At 45.7% G+C, this 14,437-nt stretch overlaps 1 protein-coding gene across 6 annotated transcripts in view; it reads right to left on the bottom strand.

Moving 5' to 3' along the window:
• CCDC85A (coiled-coil domain containing 85A) overlaps positions 1-14,138 on the bottom strand; it is a 164,725-nt gene extending 150,587 nt beyond the window's left edge. For all 6 annotated transcript variants that reach the window (XR_013836572.1, XM_079968808.1, XM_079968807.1 and 3 more), the window contains exon 1: positions 13,511-14,138. Coding sequence is in view for 5 of the 6 variants with exons in the window: in XM_079968808.1 (XP_079824934.1) it covers positions 13,511-13,783 (273 nt within the window). In the remaining variant the exon portion in view is untranslated. The remainder of the gene's footprint in view (positions 1-13,510) is intronic.
• Positions 14,139-14,437: the final 299 nt, after the last annotated feature.

Consider the following 14,437-nt stretch of genomic DNA (forward strand, 5'->3'; position numbering starts at 1 on the left):
AGTTGCATCTGCCATTCTTCCAGTGTGGGTAGATCTCGAGTTTTCCAGTGCTTGGCGATGAGTATCCTTGCTGCTGTTGTTGCATACAGGAAAAAAGTTCTGTCCTTCTTTATCACCCTCTGGCCGACAATACCCAGGAGAAAGGCCTCTGGTTTCTTAGGAAAAGTATACTTAAATACCTTTTTCAACTCATTATATATCATTTCCCAGAAGGCCTTCACTCTAGGGCACATCCACCAGAGGTGAAAGAATGTTCCTTCATTCCCTTTACATTTCCAGCATTTGTTATCAGACAAATGGTATATTTTGGCAAGTTTAGCTGGGGTCATGTACCATCTATATATCATTTTCATTACATTTTCCTTCAAAGCATTACATGCAGTGAAGTTCAACCCAGTGGTCCACAACCTTTCCCAGTCCTCGAACATGATATTATACCCAATGTCCTGCACCCACTTTATCATAGCCGATTTAACCATTTCATCTTGTGTGTTCCATTTTAACAGCAAGTTATACATTCTTGAAAGTACCTTAGTCTTAGGTTCTAGCAGTTCTGATTCCAATTTCGATTTCTCCACCTGGAACCCTAACTTTTTGTCATTTTTGAAAACTTCTTTAATCTGAGCGTAGTGTAACCAGTCTCGCACTTTATCCTTCATTTTCTCCAGACTCTGCAATTTCCAATTGTCTCCATCTTTTTCTAAAATTTCCCAATATTTTGGCCATTTGGCCTCCATATTGGGTCTTTTTCAGGCCTTAGCTTCCAGAGGTGATAGCCACCTTGGAGTTTTGTTTTCCAATAAGTCTTTATATTTTGTCCAGACATTGAACACTGCTTTTCTGACAATATGGTTTTTAAAGGCCTTATTGATTTTAACCTTATCATACCATAAGTATGCATGCCAACCAAAAGCATTGTTAAAACCTTCCAAATCCAATACATCAGTGTCTTCGAGAAGTAGCCAATCTTTTAGCCAGCAGAAAGCTGCGGCCTCATAATACAACTTTAAGTCCGGCAGGGCAAAGCCCCCTCTCTCTTTCGCGTCGGTTAATATCTTAAACTTAATTCTGGGCTTTTTGCCCTGCCAGACAAACTTAGAGATATCTCTCTGCCACTTCCGGAAGCACTCCGTCTTGTCCACAATCTGTAGTGTTTGAAACAAAAACAACATTTTTGGCAATACATTCATCTTAATAGCAGCAATTCGGCCTAACAAAGAAAGTTTCAATTTTGTCCAACTATCTAAGTTTCTCTTAATTTCTGACCAACATTTTTCATAATTATCCTTAAATAGACTCAGATTTTTTGCTGTTATGTTTACCCCTAGGTACTTTACTTTTTTAACCACATTTAATTCTGTCTCTCTGTGAAACCGTTCTGACTCTGTATCTGTCAAATTTTTTCCCAATACCTTGGTTTTCGGTTTGTTTAGTTTAAATCCCGCCACCCGACCAAAGTCTTGGATCAATTGTAGTACTCTTTTCGTACTAGATTCTGGCTCCTGCAGGGTCAAAACTAGGTCATCTGCAAAAGCTTTGAGTTTATATTGTTTCGCTCCGACCTGAATTCCTTCCACCAACCGGTCCCCTCTAATCATATTCAGGAGCACTTCCAGAACCGAAATAAATAGCAAAGGGGAAATAGGGCAGCCTTGTCGTGTTCCTTTTTCAATTTTAAACTCTTCTGTAACCACATTGTTAACTATCAATTTAGCCTTTTGTTCTGAATATATTGCATCAATCCCATTCTCAAAACCCCGACCCACTCCCATTTCTTTTAAATTTCCCTTCATAAATTTCCAGGAGATATTGTCAAAGGCCTTCTCCGCGTCTATAAAAATTAACACTGCTTTTGTATTTATGTCTGTTTGCAAAAGTTCCAAAATGTCAATAATGTTCCTTGTGTTAGCAAACAAGTGTCTACCTGGGAGAAAGCCCGCCTGGTCCTTATGAATTACCTCGTTTAAAACTTTTTTAAATCTACTTGCCAGAATATCAGCAAATATTTTGTAATCCACGTTTAAAAGAGAGATGGGACGATAGTTCTTAAGTTGTGTCTTTTCAGCTTCCGATTTTGGTATCAATGTGATGAAGGCTTCTTTCCACGATTCTGGCGCCCTCCTCCCCTCCATAATTTCATTGTTAACCTCCATCAGTGGTTGTATCAGATAGTCTTTTAGTGTCTTATAATACTTGGAGGTCAGCCCATCTGGTCCTGGAGATTTGCCCAATTTCATATTCTGAATGGCTTGTTCAATCTCTTGTCGTGTTATTTTACAGTTCAGGATTGATCTATTTTCTTGTGACAATTTTGGTAATCCATTTTTTTCCAAAAATTGTTTAATCTCAATCTCATTTTGCGGCCCTTGGGTATATAATTTTTTGAAATATCTCTGGAAGCACTTTCTAATATCCACAGGGTTCTGAATGTTTCTTCCTTCAATCTCTAAATTTGTAACTGTATTTAGTTTTTGTCTCCTCTTCAACTGCCAAGCTTGCAGTTTTCCACATTAAATAGTTGTTTATTTCCTTGAAATCTGTAAGTAAGCAAGCAAGTAATTTTTTTATTTGTACCCCGCCCTCCCCACCCCAACCCCACAAAAAGCTAAACAACTTAATTTCTTAATTTTGGGTTTAAAAAAATAGGGGTCGTCTTATGCACGGGGGCGTCTTATACATGGAAAAATATGGTACATCTTGAATTGTAGAAACTGTAATCAATCACTGAAAATTAAATTTAAAACTCTTTTAAAAGCACGTAATGTTTAGAAGATTGTTGCAAATGATGTTTTGCTACTTGAAAGTGCAAACTGGGCCGCCAGTGTGCTAGAATCACTCCAGAGGAAGTTCTACTGCATCTTCGAAACAAAGAAAAAAGTCAGGATAGTCCATCTTTATGGTTCCTTTTAAGCTGCAGACGGCTGGCCTTTACTGCAGAAATATATTTTGGGCCAACACAAACTTAGTACAGTCAAGGTTTATAAAAAAAAAAAAAATACCAGTGACTATCCTTTTGTAGAAAGAATTCCAGGAAGAATAATCAGTGGGTGATAAAACGCGAGCTTAACTCAACAGTCCACCCTTAGGAAGAAAAATCTATGAAACTTTTCTATCTTCCTTGTAAAATAGGTAGAGGAACAGATTTAGCCTGTCTTCCAGCTACAGTGTTAAATAAATCTTCTGCTACCTACCTTTTTTCTCTAGGAGAAAGAACAATATCAGGAGAGCCAGAGGTAGGAATTGAGGCTAATCCCTCTTTTTCCCCTCTTCTATCAAAACCTTTCAAGACTCCAGTGAGGAGGGGAAAAACCAAGCAGAATTTGCAAACTACTGTACAGGAGAGCCTGGCTTAACTTCTTAGTATCCCACCAAGTTATACTCAAAAGTAGATCTACCGAAATCGGTGGACTACAGGGAGCTGGGAGCATGACTTTCAGCACAAAATTAGCTCTCATCTCTAATCCCTATTGGATTTAATTAAGCTTACTCCCAGGAAAGTGGGGTTAGAATACAGTTTCTGTCTGCACAGCGCTGCGGCCAAGACTTGCGGCAAAAGCAGAATCACAGAAGGTGAAGGAATGGGTTTCTGTGCAGTCAGTTTAAAACCGACTCGAACCCCCCCCCCCTTTTCTTCTTAGCATTTCTAAAATGCATAAACTTGAGCTCTTGAGTCAAAAGGCTCAGCTGTATAAACAAATGCTCAGAGCCCTCTCCTTTATCAGTTTGTGACGGCAAGCAAAGCCTTGACTGTACCAGTAGAACAGAGAAGACACGTCTGTGCCTTATCTTATGTCCTGACCACAAAAACGCACAGACCTAGTCTGGGAACAGCGCCAGAGTGTGTTCTCGGAGATGATGACCTCTTGCTCCAAGAGGAAGATCTTGGAACAGGAACAGGAAGATCTTTTTATGGTCAGAATTACAGGAAGGAATACCCTTTTATGGTTAAGAATACCAGAGCAGGAACATATGTGATGTCAACCTGCGTACATAGGCTGACGTGGTTGGATTTCTGGGGAAGGGGGAGAGGGTGCCTGGAGGATATATATACTGCATGAAATTTCTCATTTCTTTGGATTTGCTGTGGACTGACCACGCAAGTGCCTTCTGCTATCCAGAGAGCAGAATAAACTCTTTCTTGGAACCAACCCTCGGTGTCATTTGACCTCCTTCCCTCCCGTCCGGGAGCAACGCAGAGGGGGGCGGGGTTCGAGTCAGTTTTAAACTGACTGCACAGAAACCCATTCCTTCAAAGGGACTCTGAGGTTCATCTACTCCAATCTCCTGCAATATAGGAATATGCAGTTGTCCAATACGGGGACTGAACTTTGGTGTTAGTGATGTTAAATATGCCTTAGCCCACAGCGGCAAGAGTATTGTTGGCTCAGAAATGGAAGCAAGAAGAAATACCAAAGAAAGAAGAACGGCAGATAAAATTAATGGACTACACAGAATTGGAAAAAAAGACAGGAAGGATTCGAAACCTGCAGGACCAGAGATTTACAGAAGATTGGAAGAAATATACGAACTATTTGAAGAGCAATTGTAATCAACAAATTACGCTAGTAGGGCTACAAGAAGTTTTGTAAGGAGAAATATATGAAATATTGCAAAGAAGAGAGGTACTAGATATGAGATTTAAATGTAATAATGAAAATAAGAAATGTAAATTAAGTAATTAGTTGGAAAATTTTCAGATGTGATTGATGGAAGTAAAAAAAATTGTATAAGAAGTTAAAGTACAGTGGTACCTCAGGTTACACATGCTTCAGGTTACATACGCTTCAGGTTACAGACTCCGTTAACCCAGAAATAGTACCTCAGGTTAAGAACTTTCATTCAGGATGAGAACAGAAATCGTGCTCCGGTGACATGGCAGCAGCAGGAGGCCCCATTAGCTAAAGTGGTGCTTCAGGTTAAGAACAGTTTCAGGTTAAGAACGGATCTCCAGAACAAATTAAGTACTTAACCCGAGGTACCACTGTATGTTTAATTATTGTTGAAAATGATACGTTGAAAATTAATAAAAAGATAATTAAAAAATAAAAAATAAATATGCCTTAGCCCAGGGGTCAGCAAACTAAGGTCTGAGGGTCAGATCAGGCCCAATTGCCTTCAGGATCCAGCCAGCGGACTGTCTGTGGATCGGCGTGAAGATTCTGTTCGCTCGGGCTGTGCCATTTTTTCCCCGGCGCCATTCCATTTCCCCCCATCACACACACAACGGTGGCGCCTCCTCCCTCCCTCCTCCTATCTTCTCCTCGCCCTGCCTAGAGGAGGAAGGGGACTGGGCTGAGCTGGCTGAGCAACATTTTAAGCAGCCCCTCTCCGGAGCCAGCACTTTTGCGCCGCTCATCTTCCCCCCCCCCAACCGCCACGCTGGTGCTCCTGTGGGCCAGAGAGCAAAGCGGATGAGCTCGCTCTGCCTACCCACAAGAAACAGCAGCAGTGGTGGTGGTGGCAGCCCCAGGGAAGTTAAGCACAGTGGCTGGGGCTGGGGCTGGGGGTGAGGATTGCTTGCCCCCCTTGCCTCTTCTTCCAGCTTCCCGTCCCCCCCCCCCCCCCCGGTGCTGCTTCTCCTGCCACCAAAGTCTGAGGGACAGTGGACCAGCCTGCAGCTAAAAATAATTGCCGCCCCCTGCCTTAGCCTTTAGTGTGAAAGTGTTTTAAAATGGCAACAACAGGAGGAAAGCTAATAAAAATCAGGAGCATATCAGGTAAAGGTAAAGGGACTCCTGACCATTAGGTCCAGTCATGACCGACTCTGGGGTTGTGGCGCTCATCTCGCTTTACTGGCCGAGGAAGCTGGCGTACAGCTTCCGGGTCATGTGGCCAGCATGACTAAGCCGCTTCTGGCGAACCAGAGCAGTGCACGGAAATGCCGTCTACCTTCCCGCCAGAGCGGTACCTATTTATCTACTTGCACTTTGATGTGCTTTCGAACTTCTAGGTTGGCAGGAGGAGGGACCAAGCAACGGGAGCTCACACCGTCGCGGGGATTCGAACCGCTGATCAGCAAGTCCTAGGCTCTGTGGTTTAACCCACAGCGCCACCCACGTCCCTAAACAAACTCCAAAGAAGATTGCAGTTTCTGGACACCAAGGAAACTCCTGCACTGGCCTTTGGAAAGGTCGGGTCCAGTGAAGTCCTTCACGCTATGTTTTGAATGTCCCCTGGAAGCAACCCTACGACAGAAGACGGCAGCTGTAATGAATTAAAAGCTACAGAGATGCCCTCCATCCCCAGGCACTACCCTTATGAGAAGAAGGAATATCGGTGTGGAGGGGGGAATGTAACATTTACCTCCCCTACTGTGATCCAAAAGATGGACTACTTAACCCGTTCAAAATTGCCCTCTGCAAGCTGCTTTTTTCACTCCAAGAGATTCTCCAAATTTCCCCCTTTACAGGTGAAAAAAAATAGCCTACAGAGAAGCATCTTGCATGCAGAGCATCAGAGGTTCAGTATCAGGGTATCTCCAGAAATGACTAGGAAGGTCCCCCTAGTCTGGAAACTCTGGAGAGCTGCTGCCAACCAGTGCAGGCACTCCTGAGCTCAGATGGGCCATTAGCCTGACTTGGTATCAGGCTGCTTCCTTGGTCTCCTGAAATGACCCAAGTGCGAAGTTCAGCAGCCATTCCTTGTTCGCCCTTCCTCTTTCTAGCTGCCCTGCTTGTCGCCAGGTCAATTGAGTGCATCATTTCAAAGTTTTATATCCCTCCTCCTCTGGCTGGATCAATAGTCAGCCGGGGATGTCACTAAATATAACCACCCGGAAAGAGCTTTTCTGGGGAGGGAGGAGGGTGAATATATATTTTTTTCCACCTTCCTTTCCACAGTTTCTTCTCCTCTGCCTTTCTTGACAAGTGGGGACTGCATTAGGGTACAGCACACATAATAATCCATTTGTTGTTGTTTAGTCATGTCCGACTCTTCTTGACCCCATGGACCAGAGCACGCCAGGCACTCCTGTCTCCTACTGCCTACCCCAGTTTGCTCAAACTCATGCTGGTAGCTTCGAGAACACTATCCAACCATCTCGTCCTCTGTCATCCCCTTCTCCTTGTGCCCTCAATCTTTCCCAACATCAGGGTCTTTTCCAGGGAGTCTTCTCTTCTCATGAGGTGGCCAAAGTATTGGAGCCTCAGCTTCAGGATCTGTCCTTCCAGTGAGCACTCAGGGCTGATTTCCTTCAGAATGGATAGGTTTGATCTTCTTGCAGTCCATGGGACCCTCAAGAGTCTCCTCCAGCACCATAAATAATAATCCATACAGCCCATTAACTCAGCAATACACTAACCATTTGCAAAGCAATCAAGATGACTTTTCTTCCTTTCTTTTGCCGCACATGCACAACCCACCAGAAGGAACTAGCATAAACAGATGTGGTGTGAAGCTGGATACGACTAGGCAAGTAGCAACAAGGAAGGGGAACCACTGGAAATGCTTCAAAGGGCTATGGCAGGGAGATCAGGACAAAAATCTTGCAATCTTGTAAAAGCCCGTTCAAGGATGTGAGTTGTGGCACGCTAAAAGGCAATGGGAGAAAAGCAAGGACAAACCTAGACAGCATCTTAAAGAGCAGAGACATCACCTTGCCAACAAAGGTCCGTATAGTTAAAGCTATGGTTTTCCCAGTAGTGATGTATGGAAGTGAGAGATGGACCATAAAGAAGGCTGATCGCCAAAGAATTGATGCTTTTGAATTATGGTGCTGGAGGAGACTCTTGAGAGTTCCATGGACTGCAAGAAGATCAAACCTCTCCATTCTGAAGGAAATCAGCCCTGAGTGCTCACTGGAAGGACAGATCCTGAAGCTGAGGCTCCAATACTTTGGCCACCTCCTGAGAAGAGAAGACTCCCTGGAAAAAACCCTGATGTTGGGAAAGATGGAGGGAACAAAGAGAAGGGGACAGTAGAGGACGAGATGGTTGGACAGTGTTCTCGAAGCTACCAGCATGGGTTTGACCAAACTGCGGGAGGCAGTGGAAGACAGGAGTGCCTGGCGTGCTCTGGTCCAGGGGGTCACGAAGAGTCGGACACGACTAAATGACTAAACAACAACAACAACGAAAAGCCAATGAGGCAATCAACAAACTTTTTCTTTTCTTTTTGCAAAGTCTTCTTAAAGCAGGGGTCAGCAAACTTTTTCAGCAGGGGGCCAGTCCACTGTCCCTCAGACCATGTGAGGGGCCGGACTATATATGGGGGGGTGAACGAATTCCTATGCCCCCAAATAACCCAGAGATGCATTTTAAATAAAAGGACACATTCTACTCATGTAAAAACAGGCTGATTCCCAGACCGTCCACAGGCCAGATTTAGAAGGCAATTGGGTCAGACTGGCCCCCAGGCCTTAGTTTGCCTCCCCATGTCTTATCTACACATCCAAGTTGGGCGTGTGCTCTCCTGATTGCCTAGAACGCACAAGAACTCTCTCCAGGTGATCACACAGAGGAGCTTTACGAAAAGCTGGTGGTGTGTAGGTGTCTCTTTCACAACCACCATCATGGGAATCAAAGAACTGGAGAGCTGGGAGGGACCAGAAGGGTCATCTATTCCAACCCCCTGCAAAGCAGGAATCTTTTACCCAACGTGGGGCTCAAACCCCCAACCCTGAGGAGGAACTATTTAAATGGGGAGAAGCTGACTCTTTGCGGACCACAGTTCCTTTCCTGGATTCACACGGGTGCTGTTAAGAGCAGGGTACGAATCCCCACTCGGCCATGAAGCTCAATGAGTGATTTTGGGAGAGGCACTGCCTCTCGGCCGAACCTACCTTGCAGGGATGTTGTGGCATTTAAATGAGATGGGAGAAAACCATGTATGGCACCTTGGATCTCCCTGGAGGAAAAGGTGGGATGTAAGGGCAATCGTGGTGCTGTGGATTAAACAACAGAGCCTAGGACTTGTCGATCAGAAGGTTGGCAGTTCGAATCCCCGTGACGGGATGAGCTCCCTTCGTTCGGTCCCAGCTTCTGCCAACCTAGCAATTCGAAAGCACGTCAAAGTGCAAGTAGATAAATAGGTACCACTCCAACGGGAAGTTAAATGGCATTTCCGTGCGCTCCTCTGGTTCGCCAGCAGCGGCTTAGTCATGCTAGCCACATGACCCGGAAGCTGTACGCTGGCTCCCTCGGCCAATAAAGCGAGATGAGCACAGCAACTCCAGAGTCGGCCACGACTGGACCTAATGGTCAGGGGTCCCTTTACCTTTTAAGGGCAATCATAGAATTGTAGAGTTGTTAGGGAACCCGAGGGTCATCTAGTCCAACCCTCTTAAACACAGGAATCGTTTGCCCAAAGTAGGGCTCAAATGCACGACCCTGAGATTAAGAGTCTTATGCTCTACTGACTGAGCTATCTCCACTCAATCATGACTTAAACAACATAGGATGGAAAGGAAGTATTGAGGGAACATAAACTGCAGAGAACCACAGGTGGCTGCATGTTGCTCAAACAGTGCAGAAATAAGAGGTACTTGTGGTCGTCGTCATCACCATCATGTTTATTAATCCTTCCCCCCCTCCAAATGGGTCCGAACTTCAATATCTAAAACTCCTGGTAGAGGACAAGGATCTAGAGATCACGCTAAGGGTGGCCAAATTCTGTGCGACTGCCATAAAACTTAGGGAACAAGCGGTACTACCAAAATGATTAAGGTTTTAAATGACAATTTTAGGTTATATTTTAGTGATCAAGATTTAATATATATTTTAACTGCCGCTATATCTGAATTGTCTCTGTTATACCCAATCGCAATTCAATGTATTCCTGTTGTGTTTTATGATTTTCCTGGCATTGTAAGTGAGCCGGAACTGGTCTGTGACCGTAATAATAAAATTCAATTCATCCCTTTCCCCCAAAAGATCAAGACATCATATAGTTCTCCAAACACACACACAAAATCCCCTCCTTTAGCCTCACAACAGCCCAGAAAATGACTGGCCCAAGTTAACCCCATGAGCTTCAGCTGCTTAATCCAGCTGAAGCGGGATTCAGATTTGGGGTTCCCAGCTCTGTCTGACACCTGAATCGAACCACTACACTGCACTGCCTCATTTCAGCTGCTGGGGCTAAGCAGGTCTAGTCCCATACATCTAATCTGGACCACATAAAAGTGGGAAGATGCTCTATATAGACTCAGGCTGTTGGCTCTTCGGAATGCCAGGCTAGGAGGGTTTTTTCCATCCAGACATTTTTTGGACCGGAAATGTCAGAGACTGACGCAAGGGGCAGACAGAGAAGTTTCTTAGAGGAAGGGTAGGGTGGTAAGTAATAAGCGAAGCCAGAGCAGCATCTCAGGAGTGGCAAATTCCCAACTGCCACAGATTTCCCTGGTTTGGCGCTAATATTTTTCAGCCATCCATTATCAGTCTTTCCCAGTGCCCCTCATATTCCCACCTCCCCTGTGCCAGCCAATGAACACCCCCATTCCGACAGAGCAACTTTCCTCCAGGGTGGAATAGGCAAAGAGAACACATGTTTTAATTATGAAAAAAGAAGATCATGTGGCAATACAAATTCTACGGTGGAGAAATTCTTGCCAGGCAGAAGCTCCTTAAGCAGACACAATGTTCAGGCTCCTACTCAGACATCATCTCCTGCAATAAAATCCACTGTGCATTAAGGATTCCGATAATGGATTCCAAAGTGGATTTTCTCCCTAGATGGAAAAAAAAGTTCCTAATAGTAAAGCCCTCGCTCTGGCAATAAAGTAACAGTTAGTCATGATAAGTGGGACCTGCAACAAAATGGTGCAGCGTGGAATACTCCCGTTCAGTGCTCCAAGCAGCCAGCCATGCCCTTTTGCAAGATACTCCATTCCACTTCCTATCTCCTGCAGCAGATCCTCAGCATACTCAGTCCAATGAGGTGGTTTCTTAAACAGATTTTTCCCCTAAGTTGTTTTTGTTTTAGGGGGGCAACTCTGCAAACCCTGGGGTCACCCCAGGCCTGCCGCCCCTCCCTCTTGTGCATGGATAATGCTGATTTGGCTAGGAAGGGATAAGCACTCTAAAAATGAGTTTGTCCCTGGTGCATAGGACAGCTCAACAGAGCCTCCAGGCAGCATACCACCAAACATTGGTTTGCTGGGGAGCAACGCCAGAAGAGGTCTACTGCCTTCATGCCCTGCCTTCTGGTTGCCCAGAGACATTTGGTTGGCTGTTTCAGGAAACAGGATGCAGGAGAAAATGGACCTGGATAGCTCATTTAGAGCATCCTGCTGATAACGCCAAGGTTGCAGGTTCAATCTCGGTACGGGACAGCTGCATATTCCTGCACTGCAGGGGGTTGGACTAGATGAATCCGCAGGATTCTTCCAACTCTTAAGATTCTGTTATCTATAACAGGCTTCCTCAACCTCAGCCCTCCGGATGTTTTTGGCCTACAACTACCATGATCCCTAGCTAGCAGGACCAGTGGTCAGGGATGATGGGAATTGTAGTCTGTTCCCTGTTTAGGGAAGCTTTTAATGTTTGAAGCATCACTGTATTTTAATATTGTGTTGGAAGCCGCCCAGAGTGGCTGGGGAAACCCAGCCAGATGGGCGGGGTATTATTAATAATAATAATAATAATAATAATTGTCTCAAAACATCTGGAGGGCCGAGGTTGAGGAAGCCTGATCTATAACCTCCAGTCTGAGCCAGCAGGGCTTGACTTATTCTCCCAGGGGCTCAAGGCTGTGGGTCCAAACCATGAAGCAAGAATATCAAAAGACTCAGGGCACCCCCCCACCCGACTCTACTCACAGAGTCTCTTTCCAGTTTAACCAGTAATCAGCTTGGCATCTGATAAACTTTCCAGGCGGGGGGCAAGGATCTGTTAAATGGAGACAGTGTCCAAGTACTCATTATGCCCCAAAATCATAATCTATATGCAACACATTTACAGGGGATATGCCAAAATCAGTTTTTGAAGGCCAGAAGATGGCCAGGAAGATTCATCTTCTACAATGGCTGGAAGAAATGGTGCCTTCAGGGGTAGGGGAAGATGAACTGAGGAGTCCATTAGGTCTATTTGCATTCAAGGAATTAGGGAGGGGAGACATATGTAGGCGGTCACTGCCCCCAGTGCACTAGACCAGTGTTTCCCAACCTTGGGCCTCCAGCTGTTTTTGGACTACAACTCCCATCATCCCTAGCTAGCAAGACCAGTGGTCAGAGATGATGGGAATTGTAGTTCAAAAACAACTGGAGGCCCAAGGTTGGGAAACACTGCACTAGACCATCACCTCCTGACCTCTGAACATTCTCCAAGGGACATTCTCCAACATGCATTGGGAGGCAGTGTGGCATAGTGGTTAGAGTCATGGACTAGGACCTGGGTGACCAGCGTTCAAATCCCTACTTCAGCCATGAACCTCACTTGGGTGACCTTAAGCTGTTCCTAACCCATCACTCAGTGCTGACTGCACTCTGCACATTCTCAAAGGTTACACATTCACCTTACTCCACATGCTCTGGGACTGAGGCACCTCTGCGGCGCAATGGGTCAGAGTGCCTGGCTCTTAACCAGAAGGTTGGTGGTTCAAGCCCACCCAGGGTAGGATTCCCGAATTGCACGGGGTTGGACTAGATGACCCTCGGGGTCCCTTCCAACGCTACGATTCTGTGAGTCCTAGCAATCAAAGCAATAACTGTTTGTTTCTTTTTGGAGAGGGATGGCTGGCATCTAAAAACAAGGAAACATTGTTTTCACGGCAAAGAGGCAGAGGCAACACTAGCATGAGGCAAACCAATCTCAACTGGCAGATTTTGGAGATGACAGAATGGGAGACAGATGAATCTCCCGGGTGGAAAGTCTCCCAGCAGCTGTTCAGTAATTCAAGAGAAGAACTTCCCAGTGGGAAGCAACTGAGAGAGATGGATGCCATTTGGATTCTCCACCTAAAGACATTTTTAAAAATTCTCTTTTTTTGGAAAAATTTTATTGACTTTCCAAAAAATCAGTAAACAAACAAACAAACAAACATAAATCTCAACCGTATTGGAACCAAACTTAGTAACATTGTTAAGTGACTTCCTCATATCCCCTGGTTGAATTTCAGTGTATATCATTTTAACGGTTTTCCAAAACCAATATTCTTATAAAACTAACTTAATCACTTAACATCTTTCTTTCTTTCCAATTCAGCATTAAACATATTAATTCATCCCATTACATATTTAAATCCTAGGCCTATCTGGTATTTGCAAGCTTTTCCAGTTAATTTAACTTAACATATTTAACTAAGTATTCTTTCAATTTCGTCCATTCTTCGTGATAATCCTCCTCCTTCTGGTCACAGACTCTTCCAGTCAGGTCCGCTAGCTCCTACATTTTTAAAAATTCTTGGAGGGAACTGCATCCAGTATATTCTCCCAGTGGCCAAACAGATCTCTCTCCCCAGCTGTGATTCCTAGAGCTGGGAATCCAGAAACATCCTGCCTCTCTGACACCCGGCAGAAATTAGACTACTCCCTCCCTGGCCTCCCCTCTCCATCCCCTCTCTCCCAGGTGTGTACCTTAAGTCCCCGGATCTCGCCCAGGTGAAGCTGCAGGCGCCGGTTGACCTCGCGGATGAGATTGCTGTGGTCCAGCATGGCGCTCATCTTCTCCGACTCCGCCTTGCGCAGGCTCCGGATCAGCTCCTCCTTGGTCCATTTGAGCAGCTCCTCGTCCGACACCTTGGAGAGGTCTTCGGCCACACCCGCCGCGCAACTTTCCGAGCCCGGCGCCGACGACGCCGACGCCCCGGCTCCAGGTGCGGATCCGGCCGGAGTCGCCACCTTAGACATGGTGCCGGCGGCCCAAATGGCTCCGGGATCGCCTGCCTAGGATGGGGAGGGGGGGAATGTCGTTGCACTCCGTATTCCACTAGGACCCTCAAGCCTCAGATCTCGAAAACAACGCCTTTAAGTCAGTCGGGACAGTTCCTCTCCGAGAAATCGGAGTGACTTCGGAATGCAGTAAAGAGCAAAGTGAAGGGGGGGTGCTTTCCCCCAAGCTATTGTGGCTTGCTCAGAAGGAAGGAGGCGCTCCCTCCGTGGTAAAAAGACATCCTTGCAAATTATTTTAGAGGTGGGGGGAGACAGAGAGAAGATAAGGAATCTTCAATCCTCCGATCCGGTTGTTGAGTCTGCGCTTAGAACAGTACCCGGGCGGAGGGAGCCGTAAAACAGCAAAATCTTTGTTGTGTGTGTGCCTGGGGGGGGGGGGGGGGGGTTGTAACAAGGAGTTGGGGTGTTTCCGCACAGCTTCAGCCTCAGAGTTTAGTGGATCTTCCAAATTCAACAGGGAAAATACACACACACACATATATATACCCGTGCGCGCTAAGGAGTTTCACAGTGCCCCCCGCGCCTACGAACTTGCGAGCCACGCGGCGCGATCACGAGTGGGGCGAGTCCACGCGCCCCTCCCAAGTCCGGCTCTTTGCAAACAAAGTGGAG

The sequence above is a fragment of the Podarcis cretensis genome (assembly GCF_951804945.1).
Source record: "Podarcis cretensis genome assembly, chromosome: 3".
NCBI classification, from domain to species: domain Eukaryota; kingdom Metazoa; phylum Chordata; class Lepidosauria; order Squamata; family Lacertidae; genus Podarcis; species Podarcis cretensis.